The 23727-nt window shown below is 42.7% G+C and overlaps 1 protein-coding gene across 2 annotated transcripts in view; it reads left to right on the forward strand.

Annotated features, from left to right (window-relative positions):
- LOC120937617 (adipocyte plasma membrane associated protein) overlaps nt 1–23210 on the forward strand; it is a 45878-nt gene extending 22668 nt beyond the window's left edge. For both annotated transcript variants that reach the window (XM_040350992.1, XM_040350993.1), the window contains exons 4-9: nt 2121–2213; nt 7667–7783; nt 7876–8050; nt 9471–9605; nt 14335–14527; nt 22556–23210. In XM_040350992.1, coding sequence (XP_040206926.1) covers nt 2121–2213; nt 7667–7783; nt 7876–8050; nt 9471–9605; nt 14335–14527; nt 22556–22765 — 923 coding nt within the window. In that variant the 3' untranslated portion in view covers nt 22766–23210. The remainder of the gene's footprint in view (nt 1–2120; nt 2214–7666; nt 7784–7875; nt 8051–9470; nt 9606–14334; nt 14528–22555) is intronic.
- The last annotated feature ends 517 nt before the right edge of the window (nt 23211–23727 follow it).

Here is a 23727-nt window from a genome sequence, read left to right on the forward strand (position 1 = left end):
TGGTGTGAACAAGGTACATGGGAGACAGGGGCCCAGATTCAGAGAGAATTTACGCCGGCGTATCTATAGATACGCCGCGTAAATTCAAATCTGTGCCGGCGTATCTTCTTTCTGTAATCAGAAAGCTAGATACGCCGACATTAGCCTAAGATACGACTGCCCGTGGTATCTTAGGGTGCATTGTCACGTTGGCCGCTAGGTGGCGCTCCTGTTGTTTTCGGCGTAGAGTATGCAAATTACCTAGTTACGCCGATTCACAAATGTACGCGCGCCCGGCAGTACTTTTTTACGTCGCTTGCGTAATGCTTTTTCGTCGTAACGTTGCTCCTGCTATTAGGAGGCGCAGCCAATGTTAAGTATGGACGTCGTTCCCGCTTCGAAATTTGCATTTTTTACGTCGTTTGCGTAAGTCGTTCGAATAGGGCTGGACGTAATTTACGTTCACGTCGAAACCAATACGTCGTTGCGGCGTATTTAAGAGCAATGCACACTGGGATATGTACACGGACGGTTATCACACATTAGCATAAAAACACGCTTCCCTTCTACATTTGAATTACGCGGGCTTACGCCGGCCCCATTTACGCTACGCCGCTGCAACTTACGGAGCAAGTGCTTTGTGAATACTGCACTTGCTCCTGTAAGTTGCGTCGGCGTAGCGTAAATACAATACGCTGCGCCGCTGTAACTAGGCGCGCAGGTACCTGAATCTGCCCCAAGGTGTTTTTCCTTGTCCGTGCAGTGGGACGGTGCTAGAATAGCTGACCAAAACAGTCCCATGGCATCTGAATACTTTATTAATCCCAAAGGAAATAAGGTTTTCAGGTGGAATAACCTTATAACTTCCCAGCATCCTCAAAGTTGAAATAAATGTGTGGCCCGATCCTTTTTACTAGAAATATATATGTTTTTTTTTTTCCTAGCAAATTTAATTCTAAATGATCAGAAGTTCAGAACTGCTGTGATAAGTTAGAGCTGTTTGAAGAGGCAAACGGTCACAAAGATTCTTCTGAAAATGTATAGTGCAGATGTTTAGCGATTTCTGTCTGCTTTAAACATTTAGTCATTTTTGTGATTACCGTATTTATCGGCGTATAACACGCACCCCAATTTAAGAGGGTAGTTTCAGGATTTTTTTTTTTTTTCTTAATAAACCACTTTGAAGCAAAATAATGGTATCTGAGCATCAATGCAGCCTGGTCTGTGCCCATCTGCAGTCTCAATGCAGCCTGATCTGTGCCCATCTGCAGTCTCAATGCAGCCTGATCTGTGCCCATCTGCAGTCTCAATGCAGCCTGATCTGTGCCCATCTGCAGTCTCAATGCAGCCTGATCTGTGCCCATCTGCAGTCTCAATGCAGCCTGATCTGTGCCCATCTGCAGTCTCAATGCAGCCAGATCTGTGTCCATCTGCAGCTTCAGTGCAGCCTGATTAGTGCCCATCTGCAGCCTATAAATTTACCAAAATGCCCTGCCTGTTCAGTGCCCATCTGCAGTCTCAACTTTCAGTGTCAGATCATCCCTGCTGTCTCTGAGGGAAGAGGTGGAGCGAGCGCCACTGAATTACATAGAGCTGTGATCTCCTTCCTGTGTACCCGGCGCTCCTTCACGCACAGCCACGCCTCCTGCCCCTGCTGAAATGATAGACAGTACAGTGGTCCAATGCGGGTCCAGGAGGCGTGGCTGTGTGTGACGGAGCCCCGGGTACACAGGAAGGAGATCACGGCTCTATGTAATTCAGCGGCGCTCGCTCCTCTTCCCTCAGACAGCAAGAATCGGCGTATAACATGCACACAAAATTTTCCCCTGATTTTGTGCATGTTATACACCGATAAATACAGTAATTTCTGGAAAATTTAGGATATAATTTTTATCTGCCACCGCAGATGATTATTATTTCCTAGCGATGGGTTAGTTATGTTAGTCATATACCTGAAATCCATTCAGATCCATCAACGCCTTTCGTTGTAAATCATTTGTTTTAGTGTTACTTAGTAAATAAAAATTAAATGCATTTGTGAATGCATATGTTACCATGAGAGCAATTCTTGGAACTCTCAGGAATTGTAAAGATTGTTTTGACTTTACCTGAATTCTTGTATTTCTAAAATATTTCTTTAGATGTCCTGTATACCGGTACTGCTGATGGGCAGATTGTGAAAATTGAAGATGGCAAAATCCACACCATAGCAAGACTGGGCACACCTCCCTGTGGTAGGTTCTTCAATATATTTTCTGTAATTATGTTCACAGAACTGCAAAGAGGAAAAAAAACATTGTGGCCCAGATTCACGTAGGAGATACGACGGCGTGTCTCCAGATACGCCGTCGTATCTCTGAGTCTGAGGCGTCGTATCTTGGCGCCTGATTCAAAGAATCAGATACGCCAGAATTTGTCTAAGATGCGACCAGCGTAAGTTGCCTACGCCGTCGTATCTTAACTGCATATTTACGCTGGCCGCTAGGGGCGTGTACGCTGATTTACACCTGGAACATGTAAATCAGCTAGATACGCCAATTCACAAACGTACGCCCGGCCGTCGCAGTACAGATACGCCGTTTACGTTAGGCTTTTTCCGGCGTAAAGTTACCCCTGCTATATGAGGCACAGCCAATGTTAAGTATTGACGTCGGACCAGCGTCAAATTTTTCGTTGATTACGTCGTTTGCGTAAGTCGTTCGCGAATAGGGCTGTGTGTCATTTACATTCACGTCGAAAGCATTGGCTTTTTGCGGGTTAATTTGGAGCATGCGCACTAGGATACTTTCACGGAAGGCGCATGCGCCGGTCGTAAAAAGCGTCATTTACGTGGGGTTACAATAAATTAACATAAAACACGCCCACATGTTCCATATTTGAATTAGGTGGGCTTACGCCGGCCTATTTGCGCTACGCCGCGGCAACTTTACTTTGACAATACTGCACTTGCCTGTCAAAGTTGCGGAGGCGTAGCGTAAATAGGATACGTTACGCCCACTCACAAATACGCGCTCCCTACGTGAATCTGGCTATATATAGTGTGTGTGTGTGTGTGTGTACATACATACATACATACATACATACATACATACATATTTTTTTTTTTTTTTTTATAGGTAAATAAGAAATCTTGTATTGGAATATTGTGTATTCTTCTTTTCATCTGGTGGGAGGAGCTCTAAGTTCCTATTCACATACTTTCTAGGCCATCCTTATGTTCCTTGCCAAAAAGAAAACTATTGAAATTTACACACTCATTGGAATGAGCCAGAGAAGTGGTTCAGTTTCCTCACTCCCAGACTGTGGGAGAGTTTTAAGCCTGGTACAAACCACTAGTTTCTTTTCGTTCAAGCCTGTAGGTTGAATATAAAAAACTGTCCGTTCCGGTCGGAGCCGCTGCGCTAACGATGATTCGGGATTGAGCCCATAGGTATGTCACAATAGGAAGTGGCTTCCTATTGTGGCATACTGAAAGAGACGGAAGTGCCGGCGAGGGACCCAAGAAGAGAAGGATTGGGGCTGCTCTGTGCAAAACCATTATACAGAGCAGGTAAGTATAAACCTGTTTTGTTAAAAAAAAAATTGCCTTTACAATCACTTTTTTGAATATGTAGCAGTGGTTTATGCCAGGGCCTGCTATTAGTGCACCAGTGTTAGTAGGTTGTGAGAGTCTTAAACAAAATGCAAGTTGGCATCAAAGGGAAATCATAGCATGTGTGTGTAACTTGCAGTGCGCAACACACAAGTCCGTTTGAATCCGCCAGTCCATAAGGGTGAATTGAGGTTCCAATCAGGTCCACCTGTACTGACCCTTTCTGTGAGAGGGGCCCAAGTGTTTTGTTAGTTTCTATTCATCTAATACTATTGTAGCAGATGCTCATTTATTTATCATGCTCAACTGTGAGCACAGGCCCCCTTGTCTCCTTTCCTCAGGATTCATTGGGTTCATAGACTTGTCAAGGCAGACCTGGGTAAACTGCAGCCCAAGGGCCACATCTGGCACTTTGGCTGTTTCTCTCCAGCCCTCAATGATTAACTGTCAGCATGACTCTCTGAGCCTCAGAAAGGTACGCAGACAGATGTCCATGTGGAGAGCAGCAACAACTGTAAGGAAAGAGCCTGAGGAGCTGATTTGTACAGCAGGGGGAGGCTCAGTTCTGTTGGGAAGAGCCTTGTGGATGCCTATGAGACATCCCAACGCTCTCCTGCCACTCTGCTACCCAGCCAAGTTCTTCCTGTGTTTAACACTTAAACGCTGCAAACCCCAGGAGCCATGCACCTGTTCTTCACTCCAGGTCATGATCTGCAGAATATTCATTGTACCAATCTCAGGCTCTATCCTTTTTAGTCACCGTGCTTTTTAGAGGACATTTGGCAGGTGGTGAGGAGATGTTCTATCAGCTCCTCACTGCCTGATTTAACCCTATCATTCCACACTACCACGCTGCAATCACATGCATTACACACGGTTGTGGCAAGATCCAATTGAACTCAATGGGCGAGTTTGACAAGCGATACTTTTTGGGAAAATGGTGCCCAAAACTGAACTGTATATTACAGATGAGGCCTTATTAATACTTTGTACCTCCTTTTAATGCAAAAAAAATATTTTGTTTACCTTAGAAGCTGCAACTTGGCATTGCATGCTATTAATAAAGGAGAAGTATAACCAAAGCTTTTTTGGCTGTATAGCCCCTATGGATCACAGGAGAGCAGTTTGTTCTGCACTTCTGTGAGTGCTAAACCTGCTGTCGTATGATGTCACAGAGCTGGTCCAGGCTCAGAAAAGTTCCCAACTATATGGTCGTGGCTCAGCAACTGAGAGCAACCATGCGCTCCCACCCCCTCCACAGCCCAGCACTGGAAGGGCAGAGAGCCAGTGACTGACTGTCGCCCTATATCCACAGCCACTCTTTTGACTCCGTTTTTACTTCCTCATAAAAAGAAACCAGCTTTATTTGTCAGCTTAATTTTTTCCATTTTTTTAAATATTGTTTTTGAGCAAAAACTCTTCTGTGGAGTATTTTTATCACTTTTTTTAAATGCATTTTTCTGGGTTTTTTATTGTTCTGCCTCTCACTGTTAAAATAAACCTACCATTAAAATTATAGACTGATCATTTCGTTGTCAGTGGGCAAATGTACAAAATCGGCAAAGGATCAAATACTTTTTTTTTTTTTTCCCTCACTGTAAGCACTGCATGGTTTGATCCAGTATGGCATCATTCAAGTGGATTCTATAAACTGTATTATTATTATTAGTATTATTAGTATTATTATCTTGTAATAGGTTTATAGTTCAGCAGTGCCATTATTCCAGTCAATTTAGGGTAGCTAAAATCTCCCATTATTACCACTGTCCCAGCATTTTCAGCTCTTTCTACGGTATCTGCTCAATAATTGAGCCATAGAGATATTGCTGTGAAGAGTCCATGTTTGTGCAGCTTTTAGGTTGGGTTCACACTGGTCTGACAAACGCTCTGACATTGGGAGCTCATGTCGCATGACGTGTGAAAATCAATGTTTCCCTATGAGAGCCGTCTTAACTGTCTGACACAAGTCAGCCCGACATTAAAAAAGCTCTCTGTACTTCTTTGGTCCGATTTTGATCCTACTTAGGCCCATTGAATATCATTGACGTCGGATCAAAGTAGGAGCCTTGTCCTAACCATCCCACTTTGGACATCCGACATGTGATTACAGCAGCAGTAAAAGGAAATTATCTCTCACTGGGATTGTTTTGATTGGTCAAAGAACAAGTCAGACTATCACAAAGTTGGATCAAAGTAGTATCCTGTTCATGAAAGTTGGATGGATGTAGGACCGATGTCGCAGAGCAAAGTAGGATGAAAGTTGTATGACTGTTGTGTCGTATCAGTGTGAACCCAGGCTCATAGTCCGTTTTCTGACTCTGTTTTGCATTATTAAGTCTAACTTTGCACCTGTTTAGTGAACTACAACAGTTAGGCCGCGTACACACGATCGGTTAAACCGATGAGAATGGTCTGATGGACTGTTTTCATCAGTCCAAACCGATTGTGTGTGGGCGCCATCGGTTTTTTAACCATCGGTTAAAAAAAAGCCAACTTGTTTTAAATTTAACCGATGGATTCCTAACCGATGGGGGAAAAAAACGATCGTTAGTAGGCACAACCATCGGTTAAAAATCCACGCATGCTCAGAATCAAGTCAAAGCATGCATGGAAGCATTGAACTTCGTTTTTTTCAGCACGACGTTGTGTTTTACGTCACCGCGTTCTGACACAATTGTTTTTTTAACCGATGGTGTGTTGGCGTGACGGACCATCAGTCAGCTTCATCGGTTAACCGATGAAAACGGTCCATCGGTCCGTTCTCATCGGATGGACCGATCGTGTGTACAGGGCTTTACGCTCTGTCTGTCTGATCATTCGGTTGAAGTGGTTTTCTAGCATGTTTTAACAAGACATGGCCTGAGGGTATTATGCTGTAATATCAGCTAACATTGTGCTTTTGGTGCAGTATAGTTGTGCTGCTGAATGACTGACATTTAGTTAGACGTCTATTGTAGAAAATGCTTAACTTCAGCAAAGTGCTTTAATTTGTTAAAATGATCCTACTGATGTAATAGGCACTTAAGGTTTCAGCTGCACACTGCCTTGTAAAGCTGCCATTTATAATACCAGGAAATAGCACAGTTTCACAGTGAGGATTACAATGTGTTCCTACGATGGAAAGTTATGTAAAAATAATGATTTTAACATTGTGATGCCCAGTAAGATGTTAGAGACTTGCCTTGATTTTGCTTATGTCTTTGAGGCATGTTCTGTATGAAAGGAATAAAAACGCTGCATGCAAATAAAAATGTATGTTAAGTGCCGGTTCACACAGGGGCGGCATGACTTTGGGGGGCGACTCGGCAAGGCGATCTCAAGACGACTTGAGAGGCGACTTTCAAAATGACTTCTGTATTGAAGTCAATCCAAGTCGCCCCCAAAGTCGTACAAGAACCTTTTTCTAAAGTCGGAGCGACTTGCGTCGCACCTATTAGAACGGTTCTATTGAATAGAGCGGAGAGCGACTTGTCAGGCGACCGAGTTGCCTGACGAGTCGCCCAAGTGTGAACCGGCTCTAAAGCAGAACTTGTATATCCTTTTTTTTACCGAAATTCAGAAAATGGAAGTTAAAAAAACTGTACACACATGCATTATCCATATTTCTTGTTATCCATATTCCATCTTGCAGAGTATGTTCACTGTCATTAGTGGAAGGTAGGGAAGGGGTGCATTCCCTGTCAGGAATTTCTGCGTATGCATCTTTTTTTTTTTGGCCAGGAACTAGGCATGCAATAGGGCAGTTCTATTCCCATCCTGATCCTCCGTCTCCCTTGGCCCTGTACAGCGACATGAACGAAGTGTCATTTTTGTACACTTCAAATAAAGTTTGTATTAATAGGGAGCTGAGTGTGATGCGCTGTATTGTGCACAACACTGCCCCCTACTGCAGTTGGGAATGGACAGCGGCCGGAGAGGTAAAGCACTCAAAGCTTCCAAAGTCAAGTAAAGGGAAATTCATAATATATCAATTATTCCCTTGGCTAAATCCCATTAGAATACTTCTATCTAGGTTCTGTGGTTTCTTGTTAATAATATTATACTCCATTCTTTTAGAATTATTTAATAAAACTTTTTTTTTTTTCTCTTTTACAGGAACAAGAGAAAATGAACCGAACTGCGGAAGACCTTTGGGGCTTAGAGTTGGCCCTAATGGAACTCTTTTTGTTGCAGATGCTTATCAGGGAATATTCAAAGTGAATCCTGTTACAGGTATTCTGTAAATATATATTCGATGTTGAGGTATATTCTAAAGTGTTGATTCCACTGGACACAGCTACTGATTCTTTTATCTGTTTGCACAGGTGAAGTGGAGAGACTGGTTTCGTCCAGGATCCCAGTTCAAGGGAAGATAATGTCCTTTGTTAATGACCTTGCTGTGACCAGTGATGGCAGAAAGATCTACTTTACTGATTCCAGCAGTAAATGGCAGAGAAGGGAATACCCCCTCATAGTTATGGAAGGCACAGACGATGGCCGGCAAGTATTTTGGAGTAGTCCATCAAAATCCACAGTGCTTTACACCATGCATAGGCCAATTACTTCTGTCCTTGCTTTAAATGAGCTTACAATGTAATGGACCCAATTATAGTCTTACACAAACATACAATAGGGCCAAATTGGGTAGAAGCTTATTTTATTACCATTATGTTTTTTGATTAGTTGAGTGTATGAAATCATTCAATACTAGAGGGTGTGTGTGTTTTTTTTTTTTTTCTATCAAGCATTAATGACTGCAGACTAGTTTTCCTGTTGACTTTATATACTCCACATATTTTATTGAAGAAACATTTGCTTTTTATAATAAATGCAAGCATCCTGTACTCTAAGCCCTTGTTTAGAAACACGGTTAGATGGGCGGTTGAGCCAAGTTGTTGCCACTCACCAACGGCCCCCCCTTTTAAGCTGCACTTAGCAGTGGACAGGGGTGTTTACATGCTGCAGCCGCGATTCTTTGCTTTTCAACCCTGGCAAAGTTAGAGACCCCTTTCACACTGGAGCGTATTGCAGGCGCTATAGTGTTAAAAATAGCACCTCAAACAGCTGCACCATTGTCTCCAGTGTGAAAGGGCTTTTACACTGCAGCGTTGCACTAGCAGGACGGTAAAAAATGTCCTGCTAGCCGCATCTTTGGAGCAGTGAAGGAGCGGTGTGTATACCGCTGCTGTCCATTTAAATCAATAGGACAGCGCGGCTGTACCACTGCAGCAGCGCATTGCTAGCAGCTTTAACCCCTTTCTCCGCCGCTAGCGGGGGGTAAAACCGCCCCGGTAGCAGCCGAAATGTGCCGCAAATCCGCCCAAAGCATCGGCAGTAAAAATAGCGAAAGGGGTCTTAAACTTGACCAGTAGCCATCTGCTATACATTTAAGTCAATGTTAAATCACTACAACCCCCGCCCCCCCCCCCCCCAAATGTGGCAGTGAAGGGGGTGAGGGTGCACCTATATCCTATGGCAAACTCAAGTGCTGCTACTTGTTAACACTTTACTAACTATGGACTTCCCTAACTATTGGGGCATCTAAGGTGGTTAGCAGTTGAAGAGTTGTCAGCTGCAGTTGCAATAAAAACCATTTAAGGGAACTTTTACATTGTGCTTTGGAGTTTCCAAGTGCAGGAACCCAGAGATGTCAGCAAAGCCTAATTTATTTATCATAGCTGTGATCCTATTGCCATTGCCTGTTGCACCTTATTGAGTTAGGTTGAGTATTGTACCTTTTTTAAATGCTATGCAATTGTTAAAAATGTCATACAGCTTTAAAATACATTATGACCAATTGTGTTTGCTAAAATAAAGGCTGTTAAAATGGGTGTTATTTTGACAGCGATGAAGCCTTGTCCATTCATGTACATGACAGCGTGGAGATTAGTATAATCCTATAATTACTTGTCATTTGCAGCTTGCTGGAGTATGACACCCTGACAAAGGAAATAAAGGTTTTAATGGGTGGATTGCGTTTTCCCAATGGCGTTCAACTTTCTCCTGCAGAGGATTTTGTACTTGTTGTAGAAACCACAATGGCACGCGTGAAGAGGTATGTTGTTTTGAGAACATAATGCCGTCTATTCTCTTGCCAAAAACCTGGACTAGAAGCAAAACAAGACTGTTTATGTGGTTAGCGTGAAAGTCCTATGAGAACAAAGCATGTTTCTTACTGTAGCATAGGCTAAATATATTAATAGTAAGGAGCAGAGGAAGTAGAAACATGTTTTATATTGTGTATGTGCTTTACTGTTCAACATGGCTATTAAAGTGATTGTAAAGTCTAATTTTTTTTTTTCCTATAAAAATAACAAACGTGTCACACTTGCCTGCTCTGTGCAGTGGATTTACACAGGGCAGCCCAGATCCTCCTTCTCCAGTCCCTCTTCTGTGTTCCTGGCCCCTTCCTCCTGTTCAGTGCCCCCAAAGCAAGCAGCTTGTTATGGGGGCACCTGAGAGCCGATTGAAAAATTGACTGGGGTGCCGACATCGCGAGATCCTTGGACAAGCAAGTGTCCTAATATTAAAAGTCCACAGCTACAGTATTTGTAGCTGCTGACTTTAAATTTTAAATTTTCTGCTTTACAGGGACTTGAGTTAATGCACTACAATGGATCACTTAAGTGTGAATCCAGCATTAAAGGGGTTGTAAAGGTTTGTTTTTCATTTTCTAAATAGTTTCCTTTAAGCTAATGCATTGTTGGTTCACTTACCTTTTACTTTAATTTCCCTTCTAAATGTTTTTTTTTCGTTGTTTGCTTTGTCTGAATTTCTCACTTCCTGTTCCTCCTCAGTAAGCTGTTCTAAATGACTTTCCACCGCTCGGATGATGGTGGAAAGCTTACTGGGGAGAAACAGGAAGTGAGAAATTCAAACAAAGAAAAAAAAACATTTAGAAGGGAAATCAAAGGAAAGGGTAAGTGAACCAACAATGCACTAGCTTAAAGGAACCAATTTAGAAAATAAAATATGAACCTTTACAACCCCTTTAAGGCTAGTTTCAAGGGTCAAATGCAGCTTGCTTTCAGCTTGCATTTGATGTCAGTTTAAAGCCTCGTACACACCATCAGATTTTCGGACAAACGTTCATCCGTTTTTTGTTGTATGCTAGTCTCATATCGAAAGTGAAACAGTTACTCACCATACAAAAATTTTCGTACGACCGAATTCAACTTCAGAAGTGACGTAATGTGTTGAATAGGTTTGTATGTATTCCTTCGTTACTGAGCATGCGTAGTCTTGCTCTTATGATTTTTTTTCGGATGAAAACCGTACTAATTAATTATAAATTGGACGTTGTGTTCACATCCGTCAAAAATGTAATTGTCTGCACATTCAGCTTTTTATCATCGAAAAATTGGAATCAGCTGTCAAAAGCACCGTACTAACGATCCGAAAATCGGCAGATCGTTCGTTCGGACAAAATTTTACTTCCGCTTTTCATATTGTATCACCTTTATACATTGACTTTTATAGGGAGAGAATCTATTCTGATGTGCTCATCAATGCAGGCCCTTACAATATCTTCACCACTAATGGAACATTAATAATTTTTTAAAGATCAATCAAAATATATAAAAAAATATAATTCATTTATTTGCAGCAAATATAATGCAGAACTTCCACAATATTTACATAATTAATATTAAAGTGGTTCTAAATGCTGAAAGAAGATTTTTTTTACCTTCATGCATTCTATATATGAAGGTAAAGAACCTTCAGTATACATCTCTCCCCACAGCCACCCCCCCCCTCCCAATACTTACCCAAGCTCAATCGTGATCCAAGGATGTGCATGCGAGCGACTGCTCTCCCAGGTCTCTGCCTCCTGATTGGCTGAGACACAGCTCACAGCCAGTAAGGAAAAGTGGAAGGAGGTGTGTTAAGCCCCATTCTGTGTGTTCTTATGGACACACAGAGCAATGCTCGTAGGTGAGCATGCACGAGTGTCCCCATAGCAAGCGGCTTGCTATGGGTGCACTCAGAGAAGAGGAGTGGTCAGAAGCGCTGTGGTGAAGGGGGGGGTCAAGAAGAGGAGGATAGCGGCTGCCTTGTCAAAACCATTGCACAGAGCAGGTAAGTATAACATGTTTATTATTTTCTTTAAATAAAAAATAAAAAAACATCTTTAATATCGCTTTAACATAAACAACAACACTTGGACGTCACTATACAAGTTAGGGCCCTTTCACACGGGGCTGTCCGTGTGCGGGCTCTGCTTTGCTCAGCGGGGATCGCTCTGTCGATCCTCGCTGAGCAGGCAGATGACAGGTCTGTCTTTGCACACTGTGCAGGGACTGATCTGTCAGAACGCCGCTCTCCCCTATGGGGGATTGGATGACAATGGACCTTAGAGTTCGTTGTCACCCGATCCGATCTGCCAGACGGAAGGAAAAGTAGGGGTTTCCTCCGTCACTGTCGCGCTGGGGAGGTGGGGGCGCACGGAGACACAGGATCCTGTGTCTCTGTGCGCCCCCACCGGTAATTGAGGCCGTGGCTTTGCGGCCTTCTGCAGGCCTTCTGTGATCTGGCGCCATCTTGTGGTGGCCGTTTGGCATTACAAGTAAAACAGTTCTAGCAGTTTAATGTGTTTTTTCACTGCCATCTCCTTCCCTACCCCCAAACATTATTAGCCAGATTCAGATACAATGGCGTATCTTTTGGCCGGCGTAGCGCATCCCATTTGCACTATGACGACGTAACATAGTGAGGCAAGTACAGTATTCACAAAGCACTTGCTCCGTAAGTTACGTCGGCGTAGCGCAAATGGGTCGGCGTAACCCCATCTAATTCAAAGTAGGCATGTAGCGGGCGGGCTACATTTAAATTAACCGTGACCCCATGTAAATGAGGGCCGTTCGTACGGCGCATGTGCGCGCATGCTCAGAATCATGTCGCAAATACTCCCTACAAAACGACGTTGGCTCAATGCTTTCGACGTGAACGTAACCTACGCCCAGCCCCATTCACGTACGCTTACGCAAACAACGTAAAATACGACGGCTGTTCCGTCGTCCATACCTTGCATGGGCTGCGCCATCTTTTTGGTAGTTTATCTTAACGCCGGCGTATGTCTTACTTAAACGTCGTAGCTTACTGCGACGGGCGTACGTACGTTTGTTAATCGGTGTATTTTGCTCATTTACATATTCAACGCGTAAATCCACGTACATGCCACTAGCGGCCAGCGTAAATATGCACATAAGATACGATCGGTCGTATCGTATCTTAGCAATACGTCTGTCGTATCTTAGCAACAGTGAGGCGTATCTCATTTTGAGAATGTGCGCAAAGATATGACGGCGCTCATTCGGACTTACGACGGTGTATCAACTGATACATATAAAATATAGATGCGCTAATATTAACTTAAAAGGTGATAAAACGTACAAAGAAAACTAATCAGGGAGAACACTCCATAAACTGTGATGTCCTTAATTAGTGCACAGTGATTAGCAGGATTCCATGCAGGGAAAAATCACACTCTCCTCAATCTGAATGCTAATCCAGCCCTCCACCGCTGTGATCAGATGATACAGGCACTCACAGACAGGGATTGCATGAAAGAAAAGAGAAAAACCTCATTGCGCAATATTCGATGACAGATCAAAAATGTAATCAGAGCATTGACATATGCACTCACGAATCCCCGCTTTCAGTAAAGCATGAAAACGCCACTCAGTATGCTGTTTCCTCAGCTCGATCCGATGCACTCGGATTCAATCGCAGGCGAGGATTAGCATTCAGATTGAAGAGAGTGATTTTTCCCTGCATGGAATCCTGCTAATCACTGTGCACTAATTAAGGACATATTAGTAATTCACAGTTTATGGAGTGTTCTCCCTGATTAGTTTTCTTTGTACGTTTTATCACCTTTTAAGTTAATATTAGCGCATCTATATTTTTTATGTTTCACTGTTTGGATTTGGTATCACTCAAGATAGCAGCTATATTATTTGTTTTTTTATTTAGGTGCACGTGGAATTGATTATTTAATTAGCGCTGTAGTATATTTTTCACGTATCAACTGATACGCCGCCGTAAGTCTACGTGAATCTGGCTATATATATTTTTTTATTCTAACACCCTAGAGAATAAAATGGCGGTCATTGCAATACTTTCTGTCACACCGTATTTGCGCAGCGGTCTTACAAGCGCACTTTTTTGGGGAAAAAAATTCACTTTTTTTTATTTAAAAATAAGACGGTAAAGTTAGCCCAATTTTTTTTTATAATGTGAAAGATAATGTTATGCTGAGTAAGTTGATACCCAACATGTCACGCTTCAAAATTGCGTCCGCTCGTGGAATGGCGATAAACATTTACCCTTTAAAATCTCCATAGGCAACGTTTAAAAAATTCTACAGGTTGCATGTTTTGAGTTACAGAGAAGGTCTAGAGCTAGAATCATTGCTCTCGCTCTACCAATCGCAGTGATACCTCACATGTGTGGTTTGAATACCGTTTACATATGCGGGCGCTACTCACATATGTGTTCGCTTCTGCTCGCAAGCTTTGCGGGACGGGGTGCATTTTCTGGCTCCTAACTTTTTTTTTTTTTAGCTGGCTTCTAGATTCCAAGCAAATTTGGCAAAACCTGGTTTATAGTAATATTGTTATATTTAGTGCTGTACTTTTGTGGATTCATATATCAATCCTGAACGCCAGCTTCTAAAATCTAGTTTGGTAAATGTTATCAATGTGGACTGCCTTTGTTCTTTATATTTAATTTTATTACTGTGCAGCTCTAGTTTATTATATACCATAATTATGTTTGTGTAGGTATTATGTTTCTGGCCTTACCAAAGGTGGCGTGGATACGTTTGTGGACAACATGCCTGGATTCCCGGATAATATTCGCCGTAGTAGCACAGGAGGGTACTGGGTGGCAATGTCTGCAGTGAGACTAAACCCTGGATTTTCCATGATGGACTTCTTAGCTGACAAACCTTGGATCAAAAAGATAATTTTCAAGGTATGTACAAATATAACCACTGTAACTTAAAGCGGTGGTTCACCCTTAACATCTTTTTAGCATAAAATGAGGCATAGTAGCGCGAGCTACAGTATGCCTGTCTTTATTTTTTTATCCCCGTACTCAGTGTAATCGTAGAGACAAGATTCCGACTCCCCGCGGGGAATGGGCGTTCCTATGGAGAGGGAAGGTGATTGACGGCCGGCTCTGGCACGTCACGCTCCCCAAAGACAGCCGGAACAGGTCTCGGCTCTTCACGGCGCTATACGGCACCTGCGCACAGACTATGCGCAGGCGCCGTGAAGTGCCAAGTCCTATTTCGGGTATTTCCGGAGAAGCGTGACGTGCCAGAGCCGGCCGCCAATCATGCTCCCTCTCCATAGGAACGCCCATTCCCCGAGGGGGGTCGGAATCTTGTCTCTACGATTACACTGTGAGTACGGGACTAAAAAAATAAAGACAGGCATACTGTAGCTCGCGCTACAATGCCTCATTTTATGCTAGAAGAAAAATATATATATTTTTTTTTTTATTAATAGGGTGAACCCCCGCTTTAACCTGATAACAGTTGAGGTCAGTATATGGAACTGAAAAGGGGCGATAAAGATTTGTTTGTACTAAAATCCTCTTCTTTGTTATTATAATATATAATCCTTACTTTTGATGCCGCTTCTACTGCGGGCTCTACTGTAAGCTCCCCCTCTCCATCTAGCCTAGATGGCAGGACGAGCCAACTATTGCATGCGTGGACTCGACACCTCACAAACGCTCAAAACTTGGCTCACCTAACCACGCATTCGCAGTCCACTCTCTTGTGCTTTAGCAGCTGACCTCAGCATTCAGTGCATGAGAGAGAGCGAGCAGACTGCATATGCGTAGTTTAGCAAGCCATCCAACAGCAGGATGGAGAGGAGGATCCCTCATTAGAAGCATTATCAAAGGTAAAGATCATTTCAAAAAATGGAGGACAGCATTTTAAAGTACAGAAGGAGCTAAAAAGTCATCAAAGGTGAACTATCCCTTTAACCACTTGCCTACTGTGCACATACACCCCCTTCCTGCCCAGACGAGATTTTAGCTTCCGGGACTGCGTCGCTTTAACTGACAATTGCGCGCTCGTGCGACGTGGCTCCCAAACAAAATCGACGTCCTTTTTTCCCCACAAATAGAGCTTTCTTTTGGTGGTATTTGATTGCCTGTGCGGTTTTTATTTTTTGGGCTATAAACAAAAAAAGAGCGTCAATTTTGAAAAAAAAAACACTATTTTTTTACTTTTTGCTATAATAAATATCCAATTTTTAAAAAAAAAAATATTTTTTTTTTCTCAGTTTAGGCCGATACGTATTCTTCTACATATTTTTGGTAAAAAAAAAATCGCAATAACCTGGTTTGCGCAAAAGTTATATTGCCTACAAAATAGGGGACATAATGATTTTTTTTTTAAATTTTTTTTTTTTTTTTTTACTAGGAATGGCGGCGATCTGCGTTTTTTTTCGGGACTGCGACATTATAGCGGACACATCGGACACTTTTAACACATTTTTGGGACCATTCACATTTATACAGTGAACTGCTATAAATATGCATTGATTACTGTATAAATGTGACTGGCAGGGAAGGGGTTAACCACTAGGGGACAGGGAAGGGGTTAAATGTGTATCCTGGGTGTGTTCTAACTGTGTGTGGAGGGGGACTGACTGGGGGAGGTGACCGATCTGTGTCTCTATGTACAAGGGACACAGATCAGTCTCCTCTCTCCCTGACAGGACGTGGAGCTCTGTGTTTACACACAGAGCTCCACGTCCCTGCTCAGTTACTGGGCAATCGCGGGTGCCCGGCGGCCATTGCAGCCGCCGGGCACGCGCACTGTGTTCCCAGTGACGCATCAGGCGCGCGGCGGCGTGCGCCCTAGAGGCTTTAAATGACAGGACGTCATATGACGTCCTGTCGGAACAATAGAGCATTCCGCCCGCCGTCATTTGACAGCGGGCGGATGCTAAGTGTTTAAACAATATATTTGCGTGCCTAATGAAATTCTACAGTGTCGTTAAATCTAGTGTGTGTGTATATATATGTGTGTGTGTGTGTGTGTGTGTGTATATGTATGTGTGTGTGTATATGTGTATATATATATATATATATATATATATATATATATATATATATATATATATATATATATATATATATATATATATATATATGTATATGTGTACAACTTGTTGCAGGAGTATTTCATACATTTGATTTTAGATATTGTAATTTTTATATAGATACAATTAGTAAACTAATTTATGCTAATTTGTCTTTACATTTTTCACATTTTATAAGGGTTTGAATGTATGTACTGTACATATTGAAGTGGCGTTCCACCCAAAAATGGAACTTCCACTTTTTGGAACCCCCTCCGGTGTCACATTTGGCACCTTTCAGGGGGGAGCAGATACCTGTCTAATACAGGTATTTGCTCCCACTTCTTGGCATAGATCACCTTGGTGATCTATGCCACTTCGGCACCTACTCTGCACCCCCCGCTGTCTTCTGGGAGACACGCATCTCCCAGAACACAGCGGGGACCAGTGAAGGTGCGCAGCGCGGCTCGCTCATGCGTAGTAGGGAACCGGGAAGTGAAGCCGCAACGCTTAATTTCCTGATTCCCTCACAGAGGATGGCGGCAGGGCATCCGAGAGCCGAACGCTTGCTCGGCTTCGGCTGCCCACATCGCGGGCACCATGGACAGGTAAGTGTCCATATATTAAAAGTCAGCATTTGCTGTATTTGTAGCTGCTGGCTTTTAATATTTTTTTTTTTATGTGGGACCTCTGCTTTAAATACAATTTCTTAGTCATGCAGTACAGAATTTTAGTCTCGGGCTATATGCAGCTACACTACTGTTGAGGGAGAATTTCTGTTTTGCCCCCTTCTTTTGGATAAATGCATAAAGGAGATCACAGGTGTAGGACTACTCTGCTCGCCCAGAAAAAAAGCTTGAGCTTTTGCAGGTAGACCCGCTACTTTTGAGTCTTGGAAAAGTTCCTTCCATTCCTCTTAGAACTCTAATGCCCCGTACACACCATCACTTTATGTGATGAAAAAAAACGACATTTTCTGTGAAGTAAAAAACAACGTTTTTGAAACTTCAATTTTCAAAGACGAAGTTGCCTACACACCATCGTTTTTCTCACAATGTTCTAGCAAAGCGAGGTTACGTTCCACCACTTTTTCCATTGAAGCTCGCTTCATAAGTAGCTTCTGGGCATGCGCGGATGAAAAAACGTCGTTTTAAACGACGTTTTTGCTACAAACGGTCAATTTCTGTGAAGTAAAAGTTGACGTTTTGAAAAACGACACATAAAATTGAAGCATGCTTCAATTTTTTTTGGTCGTTTTTTAGAAGACATAAAACAACGTTTTCCCCCCACACACGGTCAATTAAAGTGACGTTTTTAAAAACGTCATTTTTTTTCATCACATAAAGTGATGGTGTGTACGCGGCATTAAGTCTTCATCAGAATATTCTGTATGAAATCGGCCAAATCGATCTTTACCTTCCTCCTTCCTGGAGACTTTGCTATCTTTTTTCCCCATCAACACTATCGTTTTTACTGTAGGCAGTCAGCATTACCGATTTGTCACCCTTTTTTATTGGCCTATCCGCAGCCCAATAGGTTTTCACCAAAGTGCCTGTCCCGGTCTTAGTTCATGCTGTATGTTACCTATACAATATCTTGTTCAAGGATGAGGCCTGCCTGTCCCTGTCAGTGCAGACTTTGCAAAGATTTGGTTGGAATCTTAACCTTTGGAAATAGTCTCTGCAACCAACTCACAGATTGGGGGCCAGGACATTCCTGTCCTGTGACAAATTTTTGTCCCTTTTGCTTTCATAACCACACACACTAAATCCCAGGGTTGATCTATGATCTGTGCATATGGGTCTTGAGCTTGATGGCAGCCTTATTTTGAGGCAGTACTATATGTCCAGGTTCACACCAGGCTCTCCCTTAGTGTTTTGGATTTCCAACCCAGCGCTGAAGTCAAAAGAAAAGCCGTTCCCTCCATAGACATTAAGGGCTAGATTCACATAGGCCACGCGGATGTAAAGATCCGCTGATCTATGTGATTTAAGATCCGCCGCCGCAAGTTTGAGAGGCAAGTGGGTAATTCACAAAACACTTACCTCCAAACTTGCGGCGGCGGATCGTAAATCCCCCGGCGGAATTCATATTCCGTGGCTAGGGGGAGTGTAGCATTTAAATCAGGCGCGTCCCCGCGCCGATTTAAATGCGCATGCGCCATCCGCGAATTTTCCCGGCGTGCATTGCTTCCAATGACGTCGCTAGGACGTCATTGGTTTCGGCGTGAGCGTAACTCGCGTCCAGCGCGTTTGAGAATCGGCGTACGCAAACGACGTAAAAAAAAAAAAATTTTTACGCGGGAACGACGGCTATACTTAACATTGGCTGCGCCTCATAGAAGCAGGGGTAAGTATACGCTGGGAAAACTGCTACATAAACGTCGTAACACTGCGTCGGGCCCGCGTACGTTCGTGAATTGGCGTATCTCGCTGATTTACATATTTCGCAGTGTAAATCAGCGAGAACGCCCCCCGCGGCCATTTTTAAATTGCAGTTAAGATCGGACGGTGTAACACAGTTACACCTGTCGGATCTTAGGCATATATATGCGTAACTGATTCTATGAATCAGTCGCATAGATACGACCGGCCTAAGTCAGAGATACGACGGCGTATCAGGAGATACACCGTAGTATCTCTATGTGAATCTGGCCCTAAATGTTTGCATGATAGATGAGCTGGAATGAGACTTGGATGTCCTCTTGGCGCAGAGAACTTGGTTGTCAGAGGAACCCCATCTTCCCATCAACATCCTGGAACTTGGGGCAGTTCAGTTGTTCCTTCAGAACCGGATCTCTCAGTAAGGTCACCACATAAGAATTCAGTTGGACAATGCCATGACCATGGCCTTCATTAACCATTAAGGAGACACCAGAAGCTGTGCCACTAATATGGTGGTGGACTTAATTCTTTCTGGGGCAGAATTTCATGTTCTGGCCAAACCCACAATCCACATGCTGGGCTAGAAAATTCGTCAGGTGGAATTTCTCAGTTGTCATTGTCTCTATCCAGGGAAATAGTCTTTCCATCTAGGGTTATTGCAAGCTTTTTGCTGCACATGGATGATGCCAGACATGGATCATCTGGCATCCAGATTTTTCTATAAACCGAATAGGTTTTTCGCCAGACCAGCAAAGTGCTGATGACTTTGTGGGATCAGTTCAACTAGATCTGTGCCTTTACACCCCACCAGCTTCTCCCTCAGAATCAAGATGGGGCATTCCAGTGATTTTTTTTTTTCACCTCGCTAAACTGGCCTAGGAGGATGTGGCACTTGGATATACTTGGACTTGTGGCAGACTCTCGGTGGGTTTTTCTGGTTTATGACTCTATGGGACCTCAACCTGATTCTTTTGGCCTTTAAGAGGATGCCCTTCAAAACTATTAAGGATTTTCTCGTATCTGACTTTACTAACAAGATTGCCTTTTCTATTGCTATCTCCTCTTTGCGGAGGGTCTCTGAGTTTGTGACCTTATCCTGTAAAGAACCTTTCCTATTGTTACACAACAAGGCTGTCCTGAGGCCTCAAGATTTTTTACTTTTTAAAGTGGTTTTTCTCCTTCCACCTCAAACGGGTTATAGCCCTTCTCTCCTCGTGTCCTGCTGTGAACTAGCCCAATGAAGTTTCTTTACATTGTCTTAACGGGGTTGTAAAGGTAAAAATCCCCTAAATAGCTTCCTTTACCTTAGTGCAGTCCTCCTTCACTTACCTCATCCTTCCATTTTGCTTTTAAATGTCCTTATTTCTTCTTAGAAATCCTCACTTCCTGTTCTTTTGTCTGTAACTCCACACAGTAATGCAAGGCTTTCTCCCTGGTGTGGCGTGTCGTGCTCGCCCCCTCCCTTGAGGGGGCGAGCAGGAGAGTCAGGACGCCCACTAACACACCGCTCCTTTCTCTATCTGCAGCGTAGAGAGCGTCCTGACTCTCCTGATTGCCCCTCCCCCCTCAAGGGAGAAAGCCTTGCATTACTGTGTGTAGTTACAGACAGAAGAACAGGAAGTGAGGATTTCTCAGAAGAAATAAGGACATTTAAAAGCAAAATCGAAGGATGAGGTAAGTGAAGGAGGACTGCACTAAGGTAAAGGAAGCTATTTAGGGGAAAGAAATGTTATCTTTACAACCTCTTTAACCACTTGAGCCCCGGGCCATCGTCAAATGACGGCTTCACGTTGGCTCTGAATATCCAACAGGACGTCAATTGACGTCCTGGATTCCTCCGGCCACTGGGGGGCGCGCCCCCGAGATGCCGATGCGCGTGCCTGGCGGTCGCGATGTCCGCCAGGTACCCGCGATCGGTAATGACAGAGCAGGAACGTGGAGCTCTGTGTGTAAACAAAGAGCTCCACGTCCTGTCAGGGGAGAGAGGAGACCGATCTGTGTCCCTTGTACATAGGGACATAGATCGGTCACCTCCCCCAGTCACCCCCCCCCCCCCCCCCTCCACACACAGTGAGAACACAATACAGGCACACATTTAACCCCTTCCTCACCCCCTTGTGTTAACCCCTTGAATGCCAGTCACATTTATACAGTAATTAGTGCATATTTATCGCACTGATCGCTGTATAAATGTGAATGGCGCCAAAAATGTGTCAAAAGTGTCCAATGTGTCGCAGTCCCAATAAAAAAAATCGCAGATCGCCGCCATTACTAGTAAAAAAAAAAATTAAAAAAAATAATAATAATAATTTTGTCCCATATTTTGTAAGCGCTTATTGCGATTTTTATTTTTTTTTTTTTTTTTTACCAAAAATATGTAGAAGAATACGTATCGGCCTAAACTGAGAAAAACATTTTTTTGGAAAAAAAAATTGGGCTATTTATTATAGCAACAAGTAAAAAATATTGTTTTTTTTTTTTCAAAATTGTTGCTTTTTTTTGTTTATAGCGCAAAAAATAAAAACCGCAGAGGTGATCAAATACCACCAAAAGAAAGCTCTATTTGTGGGGAAAAAAGGACGTCAATTTTGTTTGGGAGCCACGTCGCACGACCGCGCAATTGTCAGTTAAAGCGACGCAGTGCCGGAAGCTGAAATTTCACCTGGGCAGGAGGGGGGTATATGTGCCCGGTAAGCAAGTGGTTAAGGCAGTGCGCACTATAATGCCCTGTACACACGTACAGGTTTCCTGGCGGACTTTTTACTGCAGGGAAAGACGAGAACCTGCTCGGCAGCTTTTTCCCGGGGTTCAAAAGTTCACACAAACTTTTGGTCTGTTCGCAGGTTTTTGTGCGAACCGAACGGGGGTGGGGTTTGTTCGGCTCATCCCTATACAGGAGTAGAGTAATCTGTCACAAGTGGTCTGTAAGGTACTTTTCACAACTCTGCAGTTTCTGAGGTTTACTGTGCAGGTAACCAGAGGAACAGATAAGACAGAAAAGCTATAGTAGGTCTCTTTCTGTTTTGCATTTTACTATTGTCACTGTCAAGGACCCAAGATTTGCAACAGAATTTTTGCACCTAAAGGATGCCGTGGAAAACGATCAATCCGTTGATGCCAGTACTATAGCACTGCAGGAGCGCTGCTATGCCTGCATGAACTAATGAAAATACAGAGTTTCTTGGAACTTGGCCAGTGTCAAGAGAGAGATCCCGGATATTACACACATTAACTTGAGTTTCCATTTCACTTTTAATTTAAAGTGAAAAATTATTTTCATTTAGTTGTCTGTGTATTTCACATACACAGGCAACTATACGTATTAAAACTAGACACTTTATATATATATATATAATATAAAAATTGCAATTATTATAAAAGAAAGCTACATTTTTGCATATATTTTTCTAATCCAAAGCAGGACTTCTTCAACCAATTTTTTTTCCCATTGTTATTAAATGCTCATAGAACATGTTGAGTTACTTTTTAATAACATGTTTTTGCTCATTCAGATTTTAAGTCCGGATACTGTGATGAAGTTTGTTCCAAGATACAGTCTGGTTATAGAGCTCGGCGAGAAAGGATCCTACAAAAGAAGTTTTCATGATCCCAACGGAGAGGTGGCAACCTTTATCAGTGAGGCTCATGAACATGATGGTTATTTATACCTGGGATCCTTCCGGTCTCCTTTTATCTGTAGACTGAACCTTAATGATGTCTGAAGTGGCTCATCAGACCCTTTTGTAGATGAAGAACCAGAATTGGACTGAAAGAGAGAGCAAAAACCGTGTCGGCTGCTATGGGCATCTCTGTTTTGTAGAAGCTCACTCTGATTTTGTTAAATACTTTTGGTTCAAAGTAAAGCAGTTTTATTATTTTTTTTTATAAGATATGAACTTAATTATTTCTCAATAGTTTAGACATTTAGACAGTCAGATATTCAGTGCAGGCTGTGTACAGTTGGCTTGCCATGCATTACTTGAATTGTTGAAAGGTTTTCCATTTTCAGATGTGCTTCCATATCAATGTATATTAATGCTTTAGTGGAATGTAGTTCAGTATTTTCTTCTTGTATCTTCCATTACAGACTTCCCTTAAAGGTATGCCATCCCTTGAGGTAATGTCACATACAGTAATGTCACCAGCTGCATCCAGTCTCTTAAAAACCACAAGTTTAGGAGATAATTACAGTACCTACAGGTAAGCCTTATTTTAGGCTTTGCTGTAGGTACAAGTTCAAAAGCGCAGTTTACTGTGGGTGAACTGGGGCAGGTCTTAGTTCCCCTGTCAAGTCTTCCATGTTAGGAGCTCACTGGGACATATCCTTCCACCCGGATGTGGCTGTAACATTAATTGGGTCCAGCTTATCTGTGGCTTCTACTTTCTCTAGTGTCTTTCTCTAATGCCGCGTACACACGGTCGTTTTTTGTGATGGAAAAAAAAACAACATTTTTAAAAACGTCATTTAAAATGACCATGTGTGGGAAAAAAGTAGTTTTATGTCTTCTGAAAAACGACAAAAAAAAAATTCGAACATGCTTCAATTTACGTAGTTTTTTGTGTAATTTACAATGATAGTGTGTGGGTAAAACAACGTTTAAAACAGCGTTTTTAAACCCGCGCATGCTCAGAAGCAAGTTATGACGCGAGTTAGAATGGAGTGCCGTTGTACGTGCTGAACGTA

Source organism: Rana temporaria, chromosome 4 (genome assembly GCF_905171775.1).
Source record: "Rana temporaria chromosome 4, aRanTem1.1, whole genome shotgun sequence".
Taxonomy (NCBI): Eukaryota; Metazoa; Chordata; class Amphibia; order Anura; family Ranidae; genus Rana; species Rana temporaria.